Here is an 18,994-nt window from a genome sequence, read left to right on the forward strand (position 1 = left end):
ATTTTTAATTAAAGTATATTACAAACTTTTAATTTAGACCCTAAAGAATCATACTAGCTTGTACAAAAATGCCATTATATGACCCCTTTAAGTGATGGTATGAGCGATTATTTACTGTTTCAAGCTTCAAACATCTCTTTTAGTGCTTCTCAGTTCCAAAAAAAAAGATTATTCTTGAAATAGTACATTGACCAGCAGAGGGGGACAGATCGTGGCTCGACAATGAATGGTATTTTACTAAACTACTCCCAGTGTGAGGTTTTTGTGTTTCTAGTGTCAGGCGGTATTCAACATCTTTTTTTTTTGTGGAAATAAATATGTATCTCTCCTACCTTATCGTTTTATCTCATTTAAATGAGCCGAAAAGCTGCGGGCTGATCTGATGTTAGACGCTTATCTGTGTTTTTACCACCTTGATCTTCTGACACACGGACTTGCTATGTCTCACAACCTGGTGAGCAGACAAACCTAGACAGCATTTTTGAGTTACGATGCCAAAAAAAAAAAAATGCTGCCTTGAAGAGTAGACTATGCAGGAGGCATATGGAGACACAGACCAGACAAACTCATAAGTTTAACAACTACAACAGATGAAAAGAGATACGGGAAGCTGTGAGACAGGCACAACCCCTATCATCTGTGCACTACACACACACCTAAGTGACTGGTGCAACTACAGCAAAAGGGGTCCAAAAGTCTGAGACCCCTAGTGAAAATACTTTATTTTGTAGTATTTTCTAATTTAGAAAAAAAAAGTCATATATATATATATAAAAATAAATATGCATTTTGTATTTTTGTTGAGTATCGTATTCGACACATCAGGCTTTTATGGCTCATATAGTATGATATAGTGAGAATATGTAGCTCATGCTCGAGGAGGAAAAAGCTAAAATTATATTCAGAGGCCGAAAACGCAATTTGGTGCAGTTGCTGATATTTATATGACCAAAAAGTAAGGTGGCATTCTGACAGCTTGAAATATAAATGAATGAGATCTTTATAGCAGTATAACAGACTACTTGCATAAAATGCATATAAATATCAGTAGTCGCTTTATATCTCCAATAATATGTCTTAGTTTAGTTTATGATCAAAGCTCTGTGATTTTTATTGTGGGGGCAAAATATATGTAATGCAATACAATGATGATTGAGAGATCGTGAGAGATTTGTTCCTCATAATCCTGATGTTTTATATTTGATATACACATTTTAACATGACTTTTCAACAACAACAAAAAAAAAAAGTAATTGAATATTACTAACAATTATTACTAACAATATAAAAATGTATTATGTTGAGCTTATAAAAATCATTAAAGATTTCATAGCAAAAAAGACGTGGTATAACCTGAAGGGAGATGTTTTTACAATTATACTAAAACGCCATTTATTAAATAAATCTATCAATCAGACGACAGAAGGCATGTAGTAGATAACAACAGTTTTGATCATGTTGATAATTTAGAGGCCTTAGAATTTTGCATATCAAATATGATATATTAAACTTTATAGGGTTAATAAAATAAGAATGAAGAAATAGTGCATAATAGTGCAAAAAATAATGTGTAAAATACTAAAGCTTATACTAAATACTAAATACTTAATGCTGACTAAAGAGGTCCTGTTCTTTTGCTGAAGATGTGATGCATTTCATTTTTTAAGAGCAAACCTTGTTCACACTTCCATCCAAATAATGAAATACTGACCAGTGAGGCAATGCTGACAGCCCTCTTCACAGGTCACACAGTCTTCATGATCTGGATCGGCTTCTTCACCTATACAAGCATAACACCACAAGTCAGCACTTTCATATACAGAAGCAATCTTGAGAACATGGAAAAAGAAAAATGCATGTTACAGATGTACATAAAACTAGATCATGTGTCTGTATTATGTATAAATAGAGATTTAAAGAGTGTGTTTGAGTTTGAAAAGACAGGAAAAAGCAGACGAGACTGTGTGTGTGGTAGCCCTGGAGGCGATAGCGCAGAACCCGTTTATACATGTCTGCCACTAATGATAAGAATTTCTGTTCCCCCACTCTCTCATTTGTGCTGCTATTTCAGTCTGACTTCTGCAGACAAGCTCTTCCCTCATGCTCGGCACATCTTTGACCGTGATAGCAAATTTGTGAAGAAGATTAGATAAACAGCAGTGGGTGTCGTGAGAAGCCAAACAACATCCAGCGAGTTCGATTTACAGATACATGTAGGCTAAAGTGATCTAGCACAGCACACCAAATGAGAGAGAAAACCTTCTGTCTAGTGGGGAGAATCAAACAAACACATGTCCTGGTCACATTGGCCCTCATTTATCAAAAGTGCGTACACCAAATTTCCAGCGTACACCTGGCATACACCCAAAACCACGGAGACTTTGAGATTTATCAATATGGACGTTGGTGTACGGCACGCTCAAATCCTACGCCAGCTCAGGAGGTGGTGTACATGTACGCACGTTTTGAGTTAGTGCAGAAATGCGCAGAAAACACCACAAAATGCACTGACAAACTAAAAGATATGATATATTATGACCCACTGTAAAAAAACAACAACAACATAGTAATTATAAACTTCAGTGTTTATTTTTGTGCAACATGGACTTCAATGTTTAATTTGTGTGACTTTACCAAAGCATTTGATTTGTAGCCATATGTATTCCTTCAGTTGCGAGCCTGTGCGCTTTACCCTGACGTTTCAGTAATGAAAGGCTTTCAATGACCAAAAAATAATTCAGACAGACAAAATAATAAAAAATACATTCTTCTTCTTTTAAATAATAATAATAATACAAATAATAATAACGACGTTCTTCTTCTAAATAACAATAAGCGTCATTAATAATACAAATCATAATAATAATAAGAATATTACAAATTGTCATGCAATTATTTATGTGAATGAATGGTACTCCACATCACATCATCATCATCACTATTGTACACCCCAATACATGTGACATGATTAGAAATTGAATGCTAATTGTTTCAAAAGACGTGCTGTAAAATAATGCATTGTGATAGGTCATTTCGGCTCCACGTCGGAGAAGTTTCTCTTCTGTGCCGTCTTCCGTGTGTCCATGGCGTAAAATGAGGGCGTGGGGGAAGCGGAGACTTGAATATATAGGGGCGTGTTATTCTAATGACGATCGTTTTCAGCCGCGGGATTTATCAAGGGCAGGTATTGCGTACACCTGGATTTCAAAGGTACGCACAGCTTCATAAATCAGGCGGTGAGAGGAGTGTAAGCATAATCTTACGCCAACATATACGCCCGTTTCTACGCAAGAATGATAAATGAGGGCCAATGTACTGCAACATCTAAAGATTAAAAAAAGTACATTTTTAGAGCCATTTTGATTTTGTGACCTTACTTTCATGACCATTAAGTACCCCCCTCGCTTTCTATAATTAGTATTATTTAATCTATTATCTAATCTATAATTATTATTATAAATTTAATTATTATATTATTATAATTATTATTTTTAATGATGACTCTTAATAGATTCTCATTACTGTTTATTTGACTATTACAATATACAATTACTGCAATTTTTTACATTACTGTTCAAAAGCATGAGGTAAGATTATATTCTTAAAAAGTATTCAATACTTTTGTTTAGCAAGGGTGCATTAAATTGGTCAAAAGTGACAGACATTTATAATGCAACAAAATATTTCTATTTGAAATAAATGCTGTTGGTTTAACTTTCTATTCATCAAAAAAATCCTGAAAAATGTATCAGTTTCCACAAAAATAAGACAAAAATCAGCAGACAAAAACTGACGTTTAATGACATATGTAGATTTACAAGAAGTTCATGATCATATGAATTGAAAGTTTAATGACATTTGTAGATTTACAAGAAGTTCATGATCATATGAATTGAAAGTTTAATAACATTTGTAGATTTACAAGAAGTTCATGATCATATGAATTGAAAGTTTAATAACATTTGTAAGCATTTTAATGTACTAATTAATCATTATGTAATGTTTAATAAGTTCATCATTAGTAAACATTATCTCATATTTCTTGCAATTTGAATATATATTAACTCCGTTAAGCATTGTATAATGTTTTTTTAATGATTTATTAATCAAAGTTATTAGAGTGTTACCAATTACATTTTAAAATATATATATAAAAAAAATTAACAGTAGTGTATTGTAGCAATTTACTTATTATTATTTTTCACATTACAGTAAGGAGAATGAGACCGTTTTTTGCATTAATAAAAATTAAAATAAGAAATGTTGGGAACTTTGTAGTGAAAAATACTGGCAAAAAAAGCTAAAACATTGTGGGGACTTTTTCACTGGGCCTACAGCTCATCCGATAATTTGATTTTCTGAAGAATTGTAATAATATTTGAATAATAAACTCCCTCACATACCAAAATGAAGTAACAAGAACCTTAATAATCACAAAAAAAAAGAAACAATGGAAAAAGTCAGGCAAGCCAATGGGAACATTCTAGAAAAGTTATGATGCAACTGACCCAATCCACACAGCAGTCTGGCACACGTCCCGTCTTTGGGGTAGTAGGAGGGGGCACAGTGGAGACAGTGGCCTGTGGACGTACACACGGTGCAATTTGGAGGGCAGGGATCACAAGTTCCCTTTGGAGAATGGAAATAACCCCCTGGACAGCTTTCACGACACTCCTCTTTAAAGAGGTACCGCTCCACTCCGAACTTATCTGTGTGAAAACAGAAACAGAATAGAAACAATGTTGAGAGCCTGTATTTTTCTCTGCTAAGAGAGGTGGCTATGACTCAGTTTACCTTTGCCACAGCGAGTACATTTATCAGGCCCCTCGTCTGAACATTCCAGGCATGTGTGGTGGCAAAGATGACACTGTCCATCCCTCTCGTGCTTCCCAGAATCACAGCCGAGCACACACTGCCCATTATCAAACAACCTGCCAAAGAATACAAAAGTGAAATCTTTTCCCCACACACTGCACATTCTGTCTCACTACAGCTGTATTTGGATATACTGCGGTGCTGTAAGAAACAAGTGACATGTTCACGCCTCACCGAGTGGACAAGCAGCTGATGCAGTCTTCACTCTCAGGTCCAGTGCACTTGTAGCAGGTTGAGTCACACAGTTTACATTTACTATGTTCGCTTAAATATTCCCCTGAAAATAAAATACAGACAACACATAAACTACATATAGATCCATTATATAATGACATGAGCTAACTAGAACATCCTACTTTATCTAGTGGGACTTTTATTTAGCAGTTGCACCATCCTTTGCTGGTGAATAATCCAAATTTAAATGATGATTGTTATATACTAATATTATAATATTTATGTAGCATCACAAATAACTTGGTATTTTTTTCCGGAAGGCACAATACGATAAAAACAGAAAAACAGGAAAAAAAGAAAAATAAACAAACAAAATTAAATGAAAAATAAAACAAACAAAAACCAAAATATATATAAAATAAAACAGAAAAATACAAATAAACAAAACGAAAAACAAAATCAAATAAGCAAGCAAAAACCCAAATGATAAATAAGAAAACAAATTTAAAAAAAATCTAATGAAAAACAAACAAACAAAAAGAAACAACAAACCAAATGATAAATAAAAAACAGAAAAATACAAATAAGCAAACAAAAAACTAAAGCAAATGACAAATAAACAAAATCAAATAAAAAATAAACAAAACAAGCAAACAAAACCAAGTGATAAATAAAAGAAGCAACCAAAACCAAATAAACCAAAACAGAGGATAAATGAACAAAACCAAATGACGAAAACAAACAAAACCAAATCAATAAAACAAAAATTCAAACAAAACCAAAAGACAAATAAGCATACTTGCATCTATACAAAAAGAGAGAAAAACCAAGTGCTTACCTGTTCTGGGCTTTAGTTTTAATTAATGAAAAAGACTTCTGGCTGAAGGATTGACCAGCTGACAATTCTGATTTCAGACAATTCAAAAGGCCATGCATATGCAGGATTCATAAATCAGAACACTCTCAAGAGAAGAAAGAAAGCTCATGCAGGATGCACACGTACAATGAGCCGGCCTTAGAAAAGATCAACTGAAATCGGAATATTTAGAAAAAGGGGATTTTGTGAGTTGCAATTAATGACCACGTAAAAAGATCTTGCACATACACCGTCGAATCACTTGAACTAAACCCAATATCTTTGTTAGCATAAACAAAACAAATCTTTTTCAGAAATCCAAGAAAAGATTATATTAATAAAGATGACAGTAACTCGAAGTCAAGTCATAAAGGCAACAGATTAATCTTACAAAAGCAACTTTATAACTCTCAAGGAGCCAGAATGGATACAAAACTATCCTAAAGTGATGTAATGGGACTGTGAAGAAAGCTAAAGACATTGAGTTAACCTTTAACCCCCAGGCCGAGCAATGTATCAGTGAGATTTCCTTTAGAGAGAGCGGGACATCTATGGCCGACTGACCCTCCAGATGACCTCAGCTTACGCTCTGATACACTCTATTCATTCAAATCTGACGATCCTGATGCAAACGCTCACGACCCTACATGACCGTAATGGAGTTGTCAATCACTGGACTTAAAGAAACATCGGTCCAAAGCCAATGTCGTCCCCGAGTTAAAGGAGTTTTCTCACTCAAACGGCTTATATTAAAAAGCTTAAGAATTACTTTGATATTCGACATAGGATTCTAACATTTGAAACAGCTAAAGTGTTAATAGTAATGGTTATATCATTTTTATTCACAAGTGACAATGGCTGAGTGGGAGCTGCAAATATTTCAAAAATGTTCCTTCTAAAGGAAACGGGCACAGGTCAAAACAAGGGGCTGCGCATATATTGTCTCTGTTAAAGTCATTGTGACCAGTGCACATTTGAGTTCAATTTCTCTCTGTCAAATGCCGAATTGTTCTCTTAAAAAAAAAAGAGCCTTTTGTGAGGAAACAAGGAGAAGTCGAATCATTCTCACACCACTTCACCACAAGAATTTAACTCCAAACAATATTTCTTGAAGTCAAAGTAAGCAAGTGGTTCAACAACACTAGATTTTTCTGATGACAAATGTGAGCGGTGCTTGTCAGCGTAAAACTCAACACCAAAACACTACGGTAGTTGTTTATGGATCCAATTCAAAAGTCTCAATGACATTCTGGACTCTATATATGGCTCGGGTCACTTCTATGCAAGTCTATGGGTTTGTTTTCGCCCATTTACGGCCAAATGAAAATTTTCATTCGGATTATCCCTCTGGTGATCCTTGCGTGGTGGTCAAAAAATGTTTTTCAATGAAATGAATGTACTTTATTTTAGTTTTATCATTTTTATATTTATTATTTTTATGGGATTTTATTGTACTAAATTATATATTTATGAAGTAGACCTGAACATAGACCTTAAAATGAAATTTCCAACTAAACTGTCATTAGTCTTGAATGCTTCGGAGCACATACTTAAAATTGGTCTCTTTTTAAAGAAGACACTTGGCAGATTATTTCTTAAGTGAGGAAAGTAAAAGTGAACAAAGTTGTAGAAGTTTACGTTTATTGTTAGGAAAATGCACAAAAATACTATTTTCAATTTTTATTTGAAAAACATGCTTCAAAATATTACTCTAAAACTGCAAGAAAATCAAAGCAATAAATCGAAACTAGTTGTGTTCCAAATTTGCGGTTGATATCTTAAAAAAAATTACCAGTGAGATTTTGTTGGGCGCAGTACCAAATGTTTCCACTAGATGAATTTCATTTCCAATGTGGTCATTTTTGACCGCGAGGGTTACAAGTGTGACTTTTTTTTTTTTCAGGACCATTTAACCTTTTCGAATCATGTCCATGATTTTTTTCCTTTTTACAAAGTTTCGTACCATTCCGATTAAGTAAAATTTGACGGTCAAAAATGATCAAAGAACACCAGTAATTTGAGCTAGTATGTCATTTGAATGAGCAAACAAAAGTAGTCTCATTTAATCTCTCTGAGTCTTGTTTTTATTTTAAAGTTCATTAATAAAAAGATCAGTAAACCATTTGTTTCGTCCAGTCTTCTCTACATGATAAAACATTTTCTTTTCTTGGCCCTGACTACAAACACATCTTCATCTAGACTAACTGTTCATGGCAGCCGGCTAAAAACAGAATTATAAAATAATTTTAGAAAACTCATCCGTTTTCCCCCCTTATTTCAATTGAACGTGGGTGCAAAATATATTTTAAGGTTAATAGAGATAAAAATACATATATACATTAAGAAAAAACGTTGCCAGAACAGAGTAAATGCAACACATTTGAACATAGACTGATTCTCTATATAACATTAGTTATGTAACGTTGCATGTATTGAGTTTGCAAAAAAAACGTACATCATACTACAACTTTTTTTGCGTCATGAATACTCAATTAGCATTAAGTGGCTGCAACGCCATCCACAAAACACAACTCATTTGAACTATGACCATTTATAAATCTTTTTCATAAATAAAAGGCTACGTCATCTTTTAAACCACAGCATTCATAAATAAAAGACAGAAATCCCCTTAACATTGAGCAAAAGTGGATTGGTCGAACATGTCCTTAATGAATGTAGAAGTCTAATTTGTGTTGTGTAGTACTATTAGTATAACTAAACATTTCACCTCGTTTCTGACCTTTATTAAAATGTAATACACTCCCCTCAAGTATTTTTCTTTTCTTTTCCCCAGGATACTGCAATGGCATACAGTAAAAATGGCCAGTATGATAAAAAATAAACATCTAAACTAAAAATCTATTTGAATTCACAAATATTTGTTGGACGTAACGAATCCAAGACACAAATGTGAATCCAAAAAGCTCTCTCTAGGAACTCCATTATGTCAATAGCACCAGTTATGTGAATAAAAGACTTATTCTCCCATAAAGACATAGAATAATGAACTATTTTAGGTGGCCATTTCAAAGTTGATTAAAATGGAGCGGTTTAACTTTACATTTGCATGATAAATCAATAAAATATAAATAGCTGACCCTGATCTACCCGGACACACTATTCATTTCACATGAATTATTTAGGATTAATATTGTGGAGCTGTTTCATGAAATGGCAAGATACAAAAAAAAATGCATGTATAGGGATTTATTTCATTTTTTAAAGGCATATCACGAATGGCCTGGTAAGGTAAAATTAATTAAAAGTGTTTCAAACCTCATTTCAGCTACCACGACTAAAACCTGTACTTCAGCCCAGTCAATGTTTCTTCATGGCTACACTAACACCGGTTGTGGTTACGCTTAGGTTTCCCGAAACCTATTTTTCCACTTGTGAAACGATAATGAAACACACAAACACACACGCAATCACACACACACAAACAGGTAAGAGATCTGAGCCTGAGGTGAAGAATTTCTGAACAGTGAGACCACCTGACATGACGGCATTCATCAGCTAAACGGGTCATTAGTGTTAGTACAATACTCATCCCTTCAGGAAAGTACTTCTTATTGTATCTTGTAATGATTTTACTGCAGCCGTGAAGATCAGGGGATGAACCTGCGCTATGGTTTATGTCGTTCCTTTGCTCACAGAGGTCTTGTTGAAACTTGTAGAGGTTCTCTGAGTGTGCTTTATTCAGAATATGCACAAACTGGCTTTGATCACTGCTGTCATAATGCGTGAAACTAGCGGAAAAATAAAGAACCGCCTCTTCAACGCTCAGCATGTCGCTCCAAATTCTTCTCTGGACCCAAAGGGAAGAAAAAGGTACAAAAATTTTGGCATCCATGCTTTGGTCACAAAATACCGACATGTATGATTTGCTGTTTATTACTGATCCCAGTCGCACCACCCTGACAGCTTCTGTCGATACGCACGCGCGCACGCACACACACACACACACACAGACAGACACACAGAGATAAAGGTAGGTTTGTTGTAGTTCTGGCATCGAGAAACCTCACAATGTAGTCCCATATTCGAGGTTCCCGACCGGAATATAAATTAGCGGAACGTGAGCGGCAAGTGGGGCCGGAAAAGTTCCTTCAGCCCTTTAGAGAACATGTTCTACAGCACAGCTGCTGCAGAACCTTCCTCTGGCACAGATTGTTCTTTTTCACTAGCACACAGAAACTTCCCTCAGCCCACGATTCTTCATTTGCTTTCCAGAGAGCAGGAAGAGGAGAGAGGAGCAGAAACACAGCGCGCGGTCGGGCAGCGGAGAGGAAGCGATGCAGATCATAGCAAGGTGATAGATGACAGGCAAATGTTGTTTTGTTGGGTTTTTTTTTTTTATCCAGTTGATTGTTCGACGGACGGAGGATATCCGGGTGTGATTGGAATCCAGGATGAAAAGATTTGAAGGAAAGATCATCGGGAAGAAAAGGAGAACAAACATTTAGAAAGTGATTTAATTTTTTTTTTTACAGTGTCACAGGTTGACAGAGTAACTTTATTTTCCTTTGCTAGAAAAAGCACACATTATGCTCCACTGTAAAAATGAAGCCCATGTTGAACTCAAGGTTCCCAAAATGCACTTGGGTCATCAGAGGTAACACTTTACAATAAGGTCTCATTTGTTAACATCAGCTAATATATTAACTAACACGAACTGACAATGAGCAATACATTTGTTACAGTATTATTATCATCTTTGTTCATGTTAGTTAATAACAATACAGCTGTTTATTGTTTGATCATGTTAGTTCACAGTGCATTAACTAATGTTAACAAAAACAAATTCTGATTTCCATAATGTATTAGTAAATGAAATATTAAGTATTGTTCATTATTAGTTCATGTTAAAGTCCTGTTGTGGTGAAAAAAGTTTTTAATGTTGTGTTTTTAATATGCTTTAAGACAAACCATGTGCAAATTCATAAGTCAGCATTGCTGAGTATTTTTTTGACGTCACAAACTACCTTGTAACCAATCACGTCAACGTGTGATCGTCAACGAGTGGATCTCTGAGCTGGTGTGAGTGAGTGGAGGCGGGGCTCATTTTCATATTTATAGAAACGCGTATACTAAATGAGGCATGGGAGTAGAGTTACATTCAAGCTATTTTAAGGCATGAAGACATTTTTTTTCCAAGGAAAAAACGCCTAAATATGTCATTTTGGTGATCAAAGATGAGTTTACTTTTAAGGGATAAAATTATTGACTTAAGTAGTAAACTAATGAAACCTTATTGTAAATTGTTACCCATCAAGAAAAATTTGAGAACAAATTGGCCTGAAATATTGGGCACATCTCGAGAAACCAGACATATTTCACCTCAAAATCAGAAGAAATTATGTTAAAAATTATATTTTGCATTAAATTAGCCTTATAACTATTTTAAATCTATAATTAAGTAATTTATATGAATACATTTTCTTAATGTAAAGTATTTATGGATCATATTTGTTATACTGCAAATATAAATTTAAAAACCCATTACAAAAATGAGAATCAATATTGAGAATCATGGGAAATAACAGTACTTTTCAAAGGTTTGGGGTCACTACATTTTTTTTAAAGAAATGAATACTTAATGCATTCAGCAAGGAAACACTTTTACATTAAAAATGGATCTTTTAAATATATGCTGTTCTTTTGAATGTTCTATTCATTAAAGAATCCTGAAAAAAATCACAATACATCACAACTATTTTCAATATTGATAATAATAAGAAATGTTTCTTGAGCAGCAAATCAGCATATTAGAATGATTTCTGAAGAATCTTGTGACACTGAAGACTGGAGTAATAATGCTGAACATTTTGTGATTATTTCACAAGAGTAAACTAAATTTAAAAATATACTCAAATACAAAAAAAGTTATTTTATGTAATATTTAGTAATGTTGGTCAGCATAACTTCTGTACTCAGAATTTCAACATTCTGACGTTCTGTAAAACATCCACACGCACAGTAATAAGAATGTGCTTAAATCTGGAAATCCAAATCCAGAAATCCCCCTCAAAAAAGTGTTTGCAAAATAGAATTTTATATTTATTTTGGGGTGAAATGTGTTCTGGACATGTTTTTCCAAAAAGGCAATATCAGAAAGACAAAAATCAACAAACCATGATTAATCCCCATGCAAAAACTAAAATATTTTGTTGTACAAAAGATTCAGAGGAAAGAAAACACAAAATGAAGAGGCTAGCCGAAAGCTAACACGGATGAATCTACGGTACTCACCATCTTTGCAGATGGTGCTGACGACACACACACCATTTTCCAGGTTATATCCGTTGACGCAGGTGCTGCAGTTCCTCTCCCCCGGGCCTGCGCAGGCGTAGCATGTAGGATCACACCTGGAGGCACAATCACACATCCGCCACGTGTCAAACGCATCATTACCGCCTTCAATGGAAACACTTTCTCAGATGTCACATTCAGCAGTGAAGTACTGACTTTTGACAGGACTTTTGGACGTCTCCGTTGTCTGTCGTTTGTTCCGCCAAGTAATATCCCACGCTGCAGCTGGAGACGCAACGCCACTCCTCGAAATAATAGCCCGGAGCGCACTCATTACACGCTTCCATGCCAGTTCCTGAGAACATGGATGGCATAACATCATGTTCCCCAAAAAGCAGACCGCAAATAATGTGGAATACACTTTGGAATGTACACACTTAGAACCTCCTTCCTGAAAGGGTTTCTTCTGAGAATGCTCAGAAGGCCATCGGCCATAGTGTATTAGTTACAAAAAAAACACAAATAACTTGTGACTTCACATATCATTAGGGATGGAAGCTAATCTCAGAAAGAATTAATTCACTGACTTAGAGGCGTGGACAAAATAAACTCGTGCAATCTACATAATTATGTAAATTGCGTGTTAGAAATCAGGAATGGTGAGAGAACATTGTGCTTGGCACGTTCTTCGTCTTCAAACCAAACTTGGGTCTTCAGCCGACAAAGTTTAAATCCTGTCTGGCTAGCGCGCTTCCCTTAATGTTTACGCATTAAGTTAGTAGGTGGAGAGAAGGTGTCTTTTGTGGCGTTTACACTACGAAAGCAATCTGGTTGAATAGGTTTTTGACTACCTCTGGAAGTGGTCGAAAGTGGACAAGCTTAAAACGTTTACACCCCGTTTACACCCGCATTTAGTGTGGTCCACTTGTGATCCGATCGACCAAAATGCATCTTAATACCAGGCGTAAACAGGGCCTGAGAGTCAAAGGTTTCTATTTACAGTGTGTTTTTACAAGCGTTAAAGTAACAACAGGTAGTTTTTTGCTCTCGGGCTCCCCCTACAGTTGGGAAACAGTATTGTCCTCTACTAGTGTCGTAAACTGTCATCCTACATGCACGTGCATTTGTTGACAACCATGATAGCCCTGAACACTGTAGGAGGAGGTCACATGCAGGTGTTCTCGCGTGTGTGAAATGTCTTCATCCCAGGTACAGTGGCATATATTTCAGCATGTCATATGAATATAATTTCATGTGTTTTATTTTTTTTATAACGACAAATGATCGCGTTTACAAGCCAGCGTCATTATAGTAGCCTAGTCTATTGGTTACCGTTTTACTGAATCTATATGATACTTCAATGCAATGTTTGAGTGGTTGATAATAACCATATATCGTCAATATTATAATATCAAGCTACCATAAATGAATCTGCAAATTTTCAAATCGATTTGCATTATAGCTTGAGGCAAGACAAATAAACAAATATCACAGACATGTTAGGTATCCTAAAATATGATTTTATTAATAATCTTCCTCCTTTCTTTGTACATGTTGAGTAGACTACACTTTTTAGGTCAAACATTTGCTATTTGCATTTCATCGATTGCAAAGTTCAAATCAGAACGAGAATACTAGCGATAGCTAACCATCAAAAACTAGAATATCGTTTACTAGCTACCAGATTGATAATTCGCTACTACTCTAGCGAATTAGAGAGGTTAGAGAGAGGCATTCTTTTTTCGATGGGGGGGTTCGATGCTCCCTGCACACGCAAGGTCTCTCGCTCGCTTTCTCTCTCTGCCGTCCGCGCGCGTTGGAGCACAGTCTCTGTCTCGCGTGCGCGCTCGCTCTAGATTCCGGGAGATTTGAACTAATTTGCGGTATAACTTGTCGATCACGAGTGGCTCAACAGGTAGAGATCTATAGATAAACTCATCTTTCAGGCATTTGACCGACCGGGTTGACAATTTAGCGTGAGAAACCGGGGGTGTGGCGTGTGAGCGTGTGAATGCGGGTGTCTCACGGCCAATGCGTGAGAGTTGGCAGCTCTGCAATGTCGATCCTCGTTCTGCCTTTAACGCGATCACTTTCTCTTTTTCTCTTTTTGCTTTGCTCCGATAAAACCTTTGCTTTCTTGTTTTTCTGTGCTGCTTCGGCCATGACTATAACATTTGGCTCGCAAGTCCGATTTTAAGGAAGTGGGGGTGGTGGTGGAAGTGACGTATATGCCGTAAAGCAGTCGAATTTTGTAGTTCTCTTTGTTCGCCGGTTACTACCCGAAACCCGAAGTTTAAAAGTACGATTAAAAACGCTACAGACCCCGTCAGGCTATGGCAGACGTGTCATTCAACCTATTGTAAGTCGATGTACCATCACAAGAGACTTGGAAGTATATTATGAAGGCTGAAAAGTTACCTGTTGTTACTTTAAGCATTTTAGTGTAAATGCAATCTACATACGATTTTCAGTGTACAATTGAGATAACTCCCGTTATTATAAAATAAAGCTTTCACGAGAGTGCAGAATTCATTTAGCTTGCGCTTTAGAAAACGACAGCCTTAGTGATCATAAAGGGAGGCTCTTCTCTTGTGTTCTGTTTATTACTCATTCACAATCTGAATACAAGTTTAGTTTTTCATGCTGCCAAGTACACTGCAAAGTTTCTGGATTGAGAATCGTATTTAAATATGAGATTGAATCGGAAACTGCGATGATTGATAGTGTTAACAAATCGATGAGACAAAACTGGACAACATTTTTTAAAGTACTTAATTCTGCAGTTTTTGATACCGAAATTGGTACAGCGAACTGGTGTTACTGGATGTTACTGGTACCAAGTAATGAGATTTTGGTACCGTGATAACCCTAACTGACATATGTCATAATTATGAGTTTTTGTCATAATTTCGATTTTAGTAAAAATGACATACCAATAAATAAAAAGCCAAAACTGACATGAAAACTCAATTATGAAATTATTAGAACCTAAGTAAGAATTGTGAGATAAAAAGTCAAAATGTCAGAATTATGACTTTTTAAAATCACTTGATTCCAATTTATATACATTTTAACTTATGAAAATTCTTATAATCTTGTTTTTTTAATCTCACCTTTTATCTCATTTATGAATGTCAATTTTAATTGATCTCATAATTTTGACTTTTTGTATAATAATTATGACTGTCATTTTTATGATTTGTCTGGTCTGATGACTCTAAAGGTCCATCAAGACGATGTTCATTACTTAAAGATAATTTGAAACGTGATGAGCATCATAAGTGTACACACACACACACATATATATATATATATATGCACCTTTTTTAAAATCTGGTGCAGAATCAGAGCTAACAGCAGTAATTGTGCTGGATGAACTATATTCAGAAGCTAAGCACTGGTTGTTCTGCAAAGCCTTAGTAATTAGCTGCCGTTTCTGAACACTGGATTTAACAGCACAGACGTAATGGTCTCAGATGGCACAGTCTTGTTAAGACTAGAACTTCAAAATTACATACTGTGCATCACAATGAATATAACCTCTCGCCATTTTTGGATTAAAAATTGCTGACCAATAGGGGCATATATGCATTACAAAAAAATGTAATAGCCAATCAGAGTTCTCTTCCACAGTTTATGGAAAACAAAGACTACTGTAAAGTAATATTTTATAAATTACATTTAAGTGAAAGGTTGTAATCAAATTCTATTGTAAACCTAAATGGAAAATAAAGTCCTTTAAATAAATGTACAATGTTTACCTGCACAGGTGGCACAAGTCGTGTGGCACTTTTCACATGCCCGTCGGTGCCCATTATAATAGGTCCCAGGTTCACAGCTTAGTTGGCACTTATTCGCCTGTAGGCTGTCGAAAGAGAGAATTACTCAAAAAGGGTTCAACGCTGAGGCTGAGCCACAAATTTATTTCTTACACTTCACGTCACTGTAAAAAATTTATTGAGGGAGCAAACCTCCATAGGGGGCGCCAGAGCATATCAGGGGAGAAGGATAGTAAATGTACAAATAAAATCAATATAATAATAATAATATACGAATAATAATATATATATATATAAACAATAAAAAAAAAAATCAAAATAATGATATATAAACTAAATATAATATTCATGAAAATTAATATTATGTAATATTTCTAGACCAGGAAAACAAACTCTAAAATATTTTATTGGATAGAAATTGCCATTTGTGAGTAAAAAACAACAACATAACTGTTAATCACAAATGACTAGAGAAGTCATGCACATACATTTATGTAAATAAACCCTAAAGAACATTAAGCTACTAAAATGTCTGGAATTTCTTTAATTATTTATAATACTTTTATTGAATTATTTAAAATAAAATCACTTATGGAATTTCTGTGTGGGTAACATTTTGAATCATTTATAATGTTTTTTAATTAATCACATTTAATGAACACACTCAATTGACAACCCAAGTTTTAACATTTTAATTATAAATTATGTTGCTAAAACAACACCTGTAATATGTGAGGAAATATCTCTCAAAATGGTTAGCATTATAGAACAAAGGTTTTATTCTTTACATTTATTCTTTCTAGCATTAGTATTCACTTGGACACCGATTAGTACTAGTATTTCTAAATATATATATATATATATATATATATATATTTTTTTTTTTTTATATACGTTGCAAAAACCTAACCTTTCATTGAAGTAAAAGAATTGAAAGTGGGGGGTGAATCACATTATGAAATAAATGCTTTTCCCCAAAACACGTTGGGAACAATTATTTTCCCCCTTTTATTAAATGCTTTTTGCAACCTCCTTTTTCCAATATAACAGCTCTGAGTTTTCTTATATAATGCCTGATGAGTTTGGAGAACACCTGACAAGAGATCAGAGACCATTCCACCATACAGAATCTCTCCAGATCCTTCAAGTTCATGTTGGTGCTTCTTCTCTTCAGTTTACCAGACTCATTTTCTATAGGGTTCAGGTCTGGGGACTGGGACGGTCATGGCAGAAGCTTAATTTTGTGCTCAGTGACCCATTTTTGTATTGATTTTGATGTTTGTTTTGGACCGTTGTCCTGATGGAAGATCCAAACACACCCCATTATAAGAATTCTAGCAGAGGCCGTCAGGTTTGGATTTTTTATCTGTTGGTATTTGCTAGCCTAGAATCCATAATACCATGTATCTGAACAAGATGTCCAGGACCTCCGGCAAAAAAATAGGCCCACAACATATAAGATCCAGTAGTATATTTAACAGTATGCATGGGGTACTTTTTATCCGTTTTCACCAAACACATCTGGTGGGTTTGCTGCCAAAAAGCCCTTTTTTTTTTGTTTCATCTGACCATAGAATCCAGTCCCTTTTGAAGTTCCAGTCATGTCTGACAACTGAATATACTGGAGTTTGTTTTTGGATGAGCGAGGAGGATTTTTCTTGAAACCCTCCCAAACAACATGTGGTAATGTAGGGGTTGCTTGATATATATTTTTTTAGGCTTTCTGAGCCCCAAGACTCAACTAATCTCTGCTATTCTCCATCTGTGATCCTTGAAGAGTCTTTGGCCACTCAAACTTTCATCCTCACCGTCCATTAAGACAATATAGACACACGTCCTCTTCCTGGCAGATTCGTAACATCTTTAGTTGAATTGAAACTTCTTAATTTTTGCCCTGATGGTCAAAATGGGGATTTTCTATTCTTTAGCTATTTTCTTACAGCCACTTTCTATTTTGTAATGCTCAACAATCTTTTGAGGCACATCAGAATTATATTCTTTGGTTCTACTCATCGTGATGGACGATTAAGGGAATTTGGCCTTTGTGTTTCCTCATATTTAAACTCCTGTGAAACAAGTCAAAGCTCGACAATTTCATGTTCCTAGTCCTCCTGGTATGCTAAAAAAAGGTAAATATTAATGGGAATATACTTCAGATATTTTACTCGTAAAAAAATTCTAGGGGTACCAATAATTGTGGCCAACGTGTTTTGGAGAAAAACATTTATTTCATAATGTGATTTCCCCCCCACATTCAATTATTTTACTTCAATGAAAGGTTAGATTTTTGCAAATTTTTTGAATGAAAGATCAAAAGGATAAACAATGCAGATTAATTTTTTACAGGCATTTTTGATCATATTTACCAGGGGTGCCATTAATTCTGAGCACCACTGTATATGTGTGAGTGTGTGTGTGTGTGTGTGTGTGTGTGTGTGTGTGTGTGTGTGTGTGTGTGTGTGTGTGTGTGTGTGTGTGTGTGTGTGTGTGTGTGTGTGTGTGTGTGTGTGTGTGTGTGTGTGTGTGTGTGTGATTTTAGTAGACTGCAAAAAAAATGAATGACTAGCCATATGAATAATTACAAAGACTGTAATTGCAACCTTAAACTGAGGCCAGAAAAATGTATCTCATCTGCGCTCTAGCTCTGCAATCCTGTTTCATACGTACTATAGTCTAAACAAGTCTGAATAGATCAACAACGACGGATTAAAGTCCAAATGAGTGGGTGAAAAACCTTTACGTATATTCACAGAACACTTCAAAACAATTCACAGAACAGCTGCTGCGTATTACGCCAGATATTCTGCCATGACCCGTTTTTCTTTTCTCTCTCCATTTTCCACATATCTCTCTCTCTCTCTCTCTCTCTCTCTCTCTCTCTCTCTTTATCTAACGCCAGAGTGGAGTAGGAAAAGCCCAAGTAAAAATCGCTCACTAGAGACAGTATTTCAACATACATCTGAACTCAAGAGCTTGACAACGTGTAACAGGATGTTTCCAGTGATAATTTAGTGTCTAGCCAGCGTGGCCTTACAGCTCTCAACGTAGAACTAGGAAA

At 35.4% G+C, this 18,994-nt stretch overlaps 1 protein-coding gene across 3 annotated transcripts in view; it reads right to left on the reverse strand.

Annotated features, from left to right (window-relative positions):
* The window catches only part of pcsk5b (proprotein convertase subtilisin/kexin type 5b), a 77,318-nt gene that overhangs the window by 19,450 nt on the left and 38,874 nt on the right, over positions 1–18,994 (reverse strand). The window contains exons 18-24 of one of the 3 annotated variants that reach the window (XM_056246691.1): positions 15,919–16,022; positions 12,374–12,512; positions 12,158–12,273; positions 5,050–5,152; positions 4,795–4,931; positions 4,509–4,709; positions 1,712–1,780 (exon numbers count right to left, since the gene is read on the reverse strand). In XM_056246691.1, coding sequence (XP_056102666.1) covers positions 1,712–1,780; positions 4,509–4,709; positions 4,795–4,931; positions 5,050–5,152; positions 12,158–12,273; positions 12,374–12,512; positions 15,919–16,022 — 869 coding nt within the window. Of the gene's footprint in view, positions 1–1,711; positions 1,781–4,508; positions 4,710–4,794; positions 4,932–5,049; positions 5,153–7,966; positions 10,131–12,157; positions 12,274–12,373; positions 12,513–15,918; positions 16,023–18,994 lie in introns of those variants that run through there. The other 2 variants (XM_056246693.1, XM_056246692.1) reach the window with 2 other exon arrangements.

This window comes from Rhinichthys klamathensis, unplaced genomic scaffold (genome assembly GCF_029890125.1).
Source record: "Rhinichthys klamathensis goyatoka isolate OS25496 unplaced genomic scaffold, OSU_Roscu_1.1 h1tg000040l_1, whole genome shotgun sequence".
Lineage (NCBI taxonomy): Eukaryota > Metazoa > Chordata > Actinopteri > Cypriniformes > Leuciscidae > Rhinichthys > Rhinichthys klamathensis.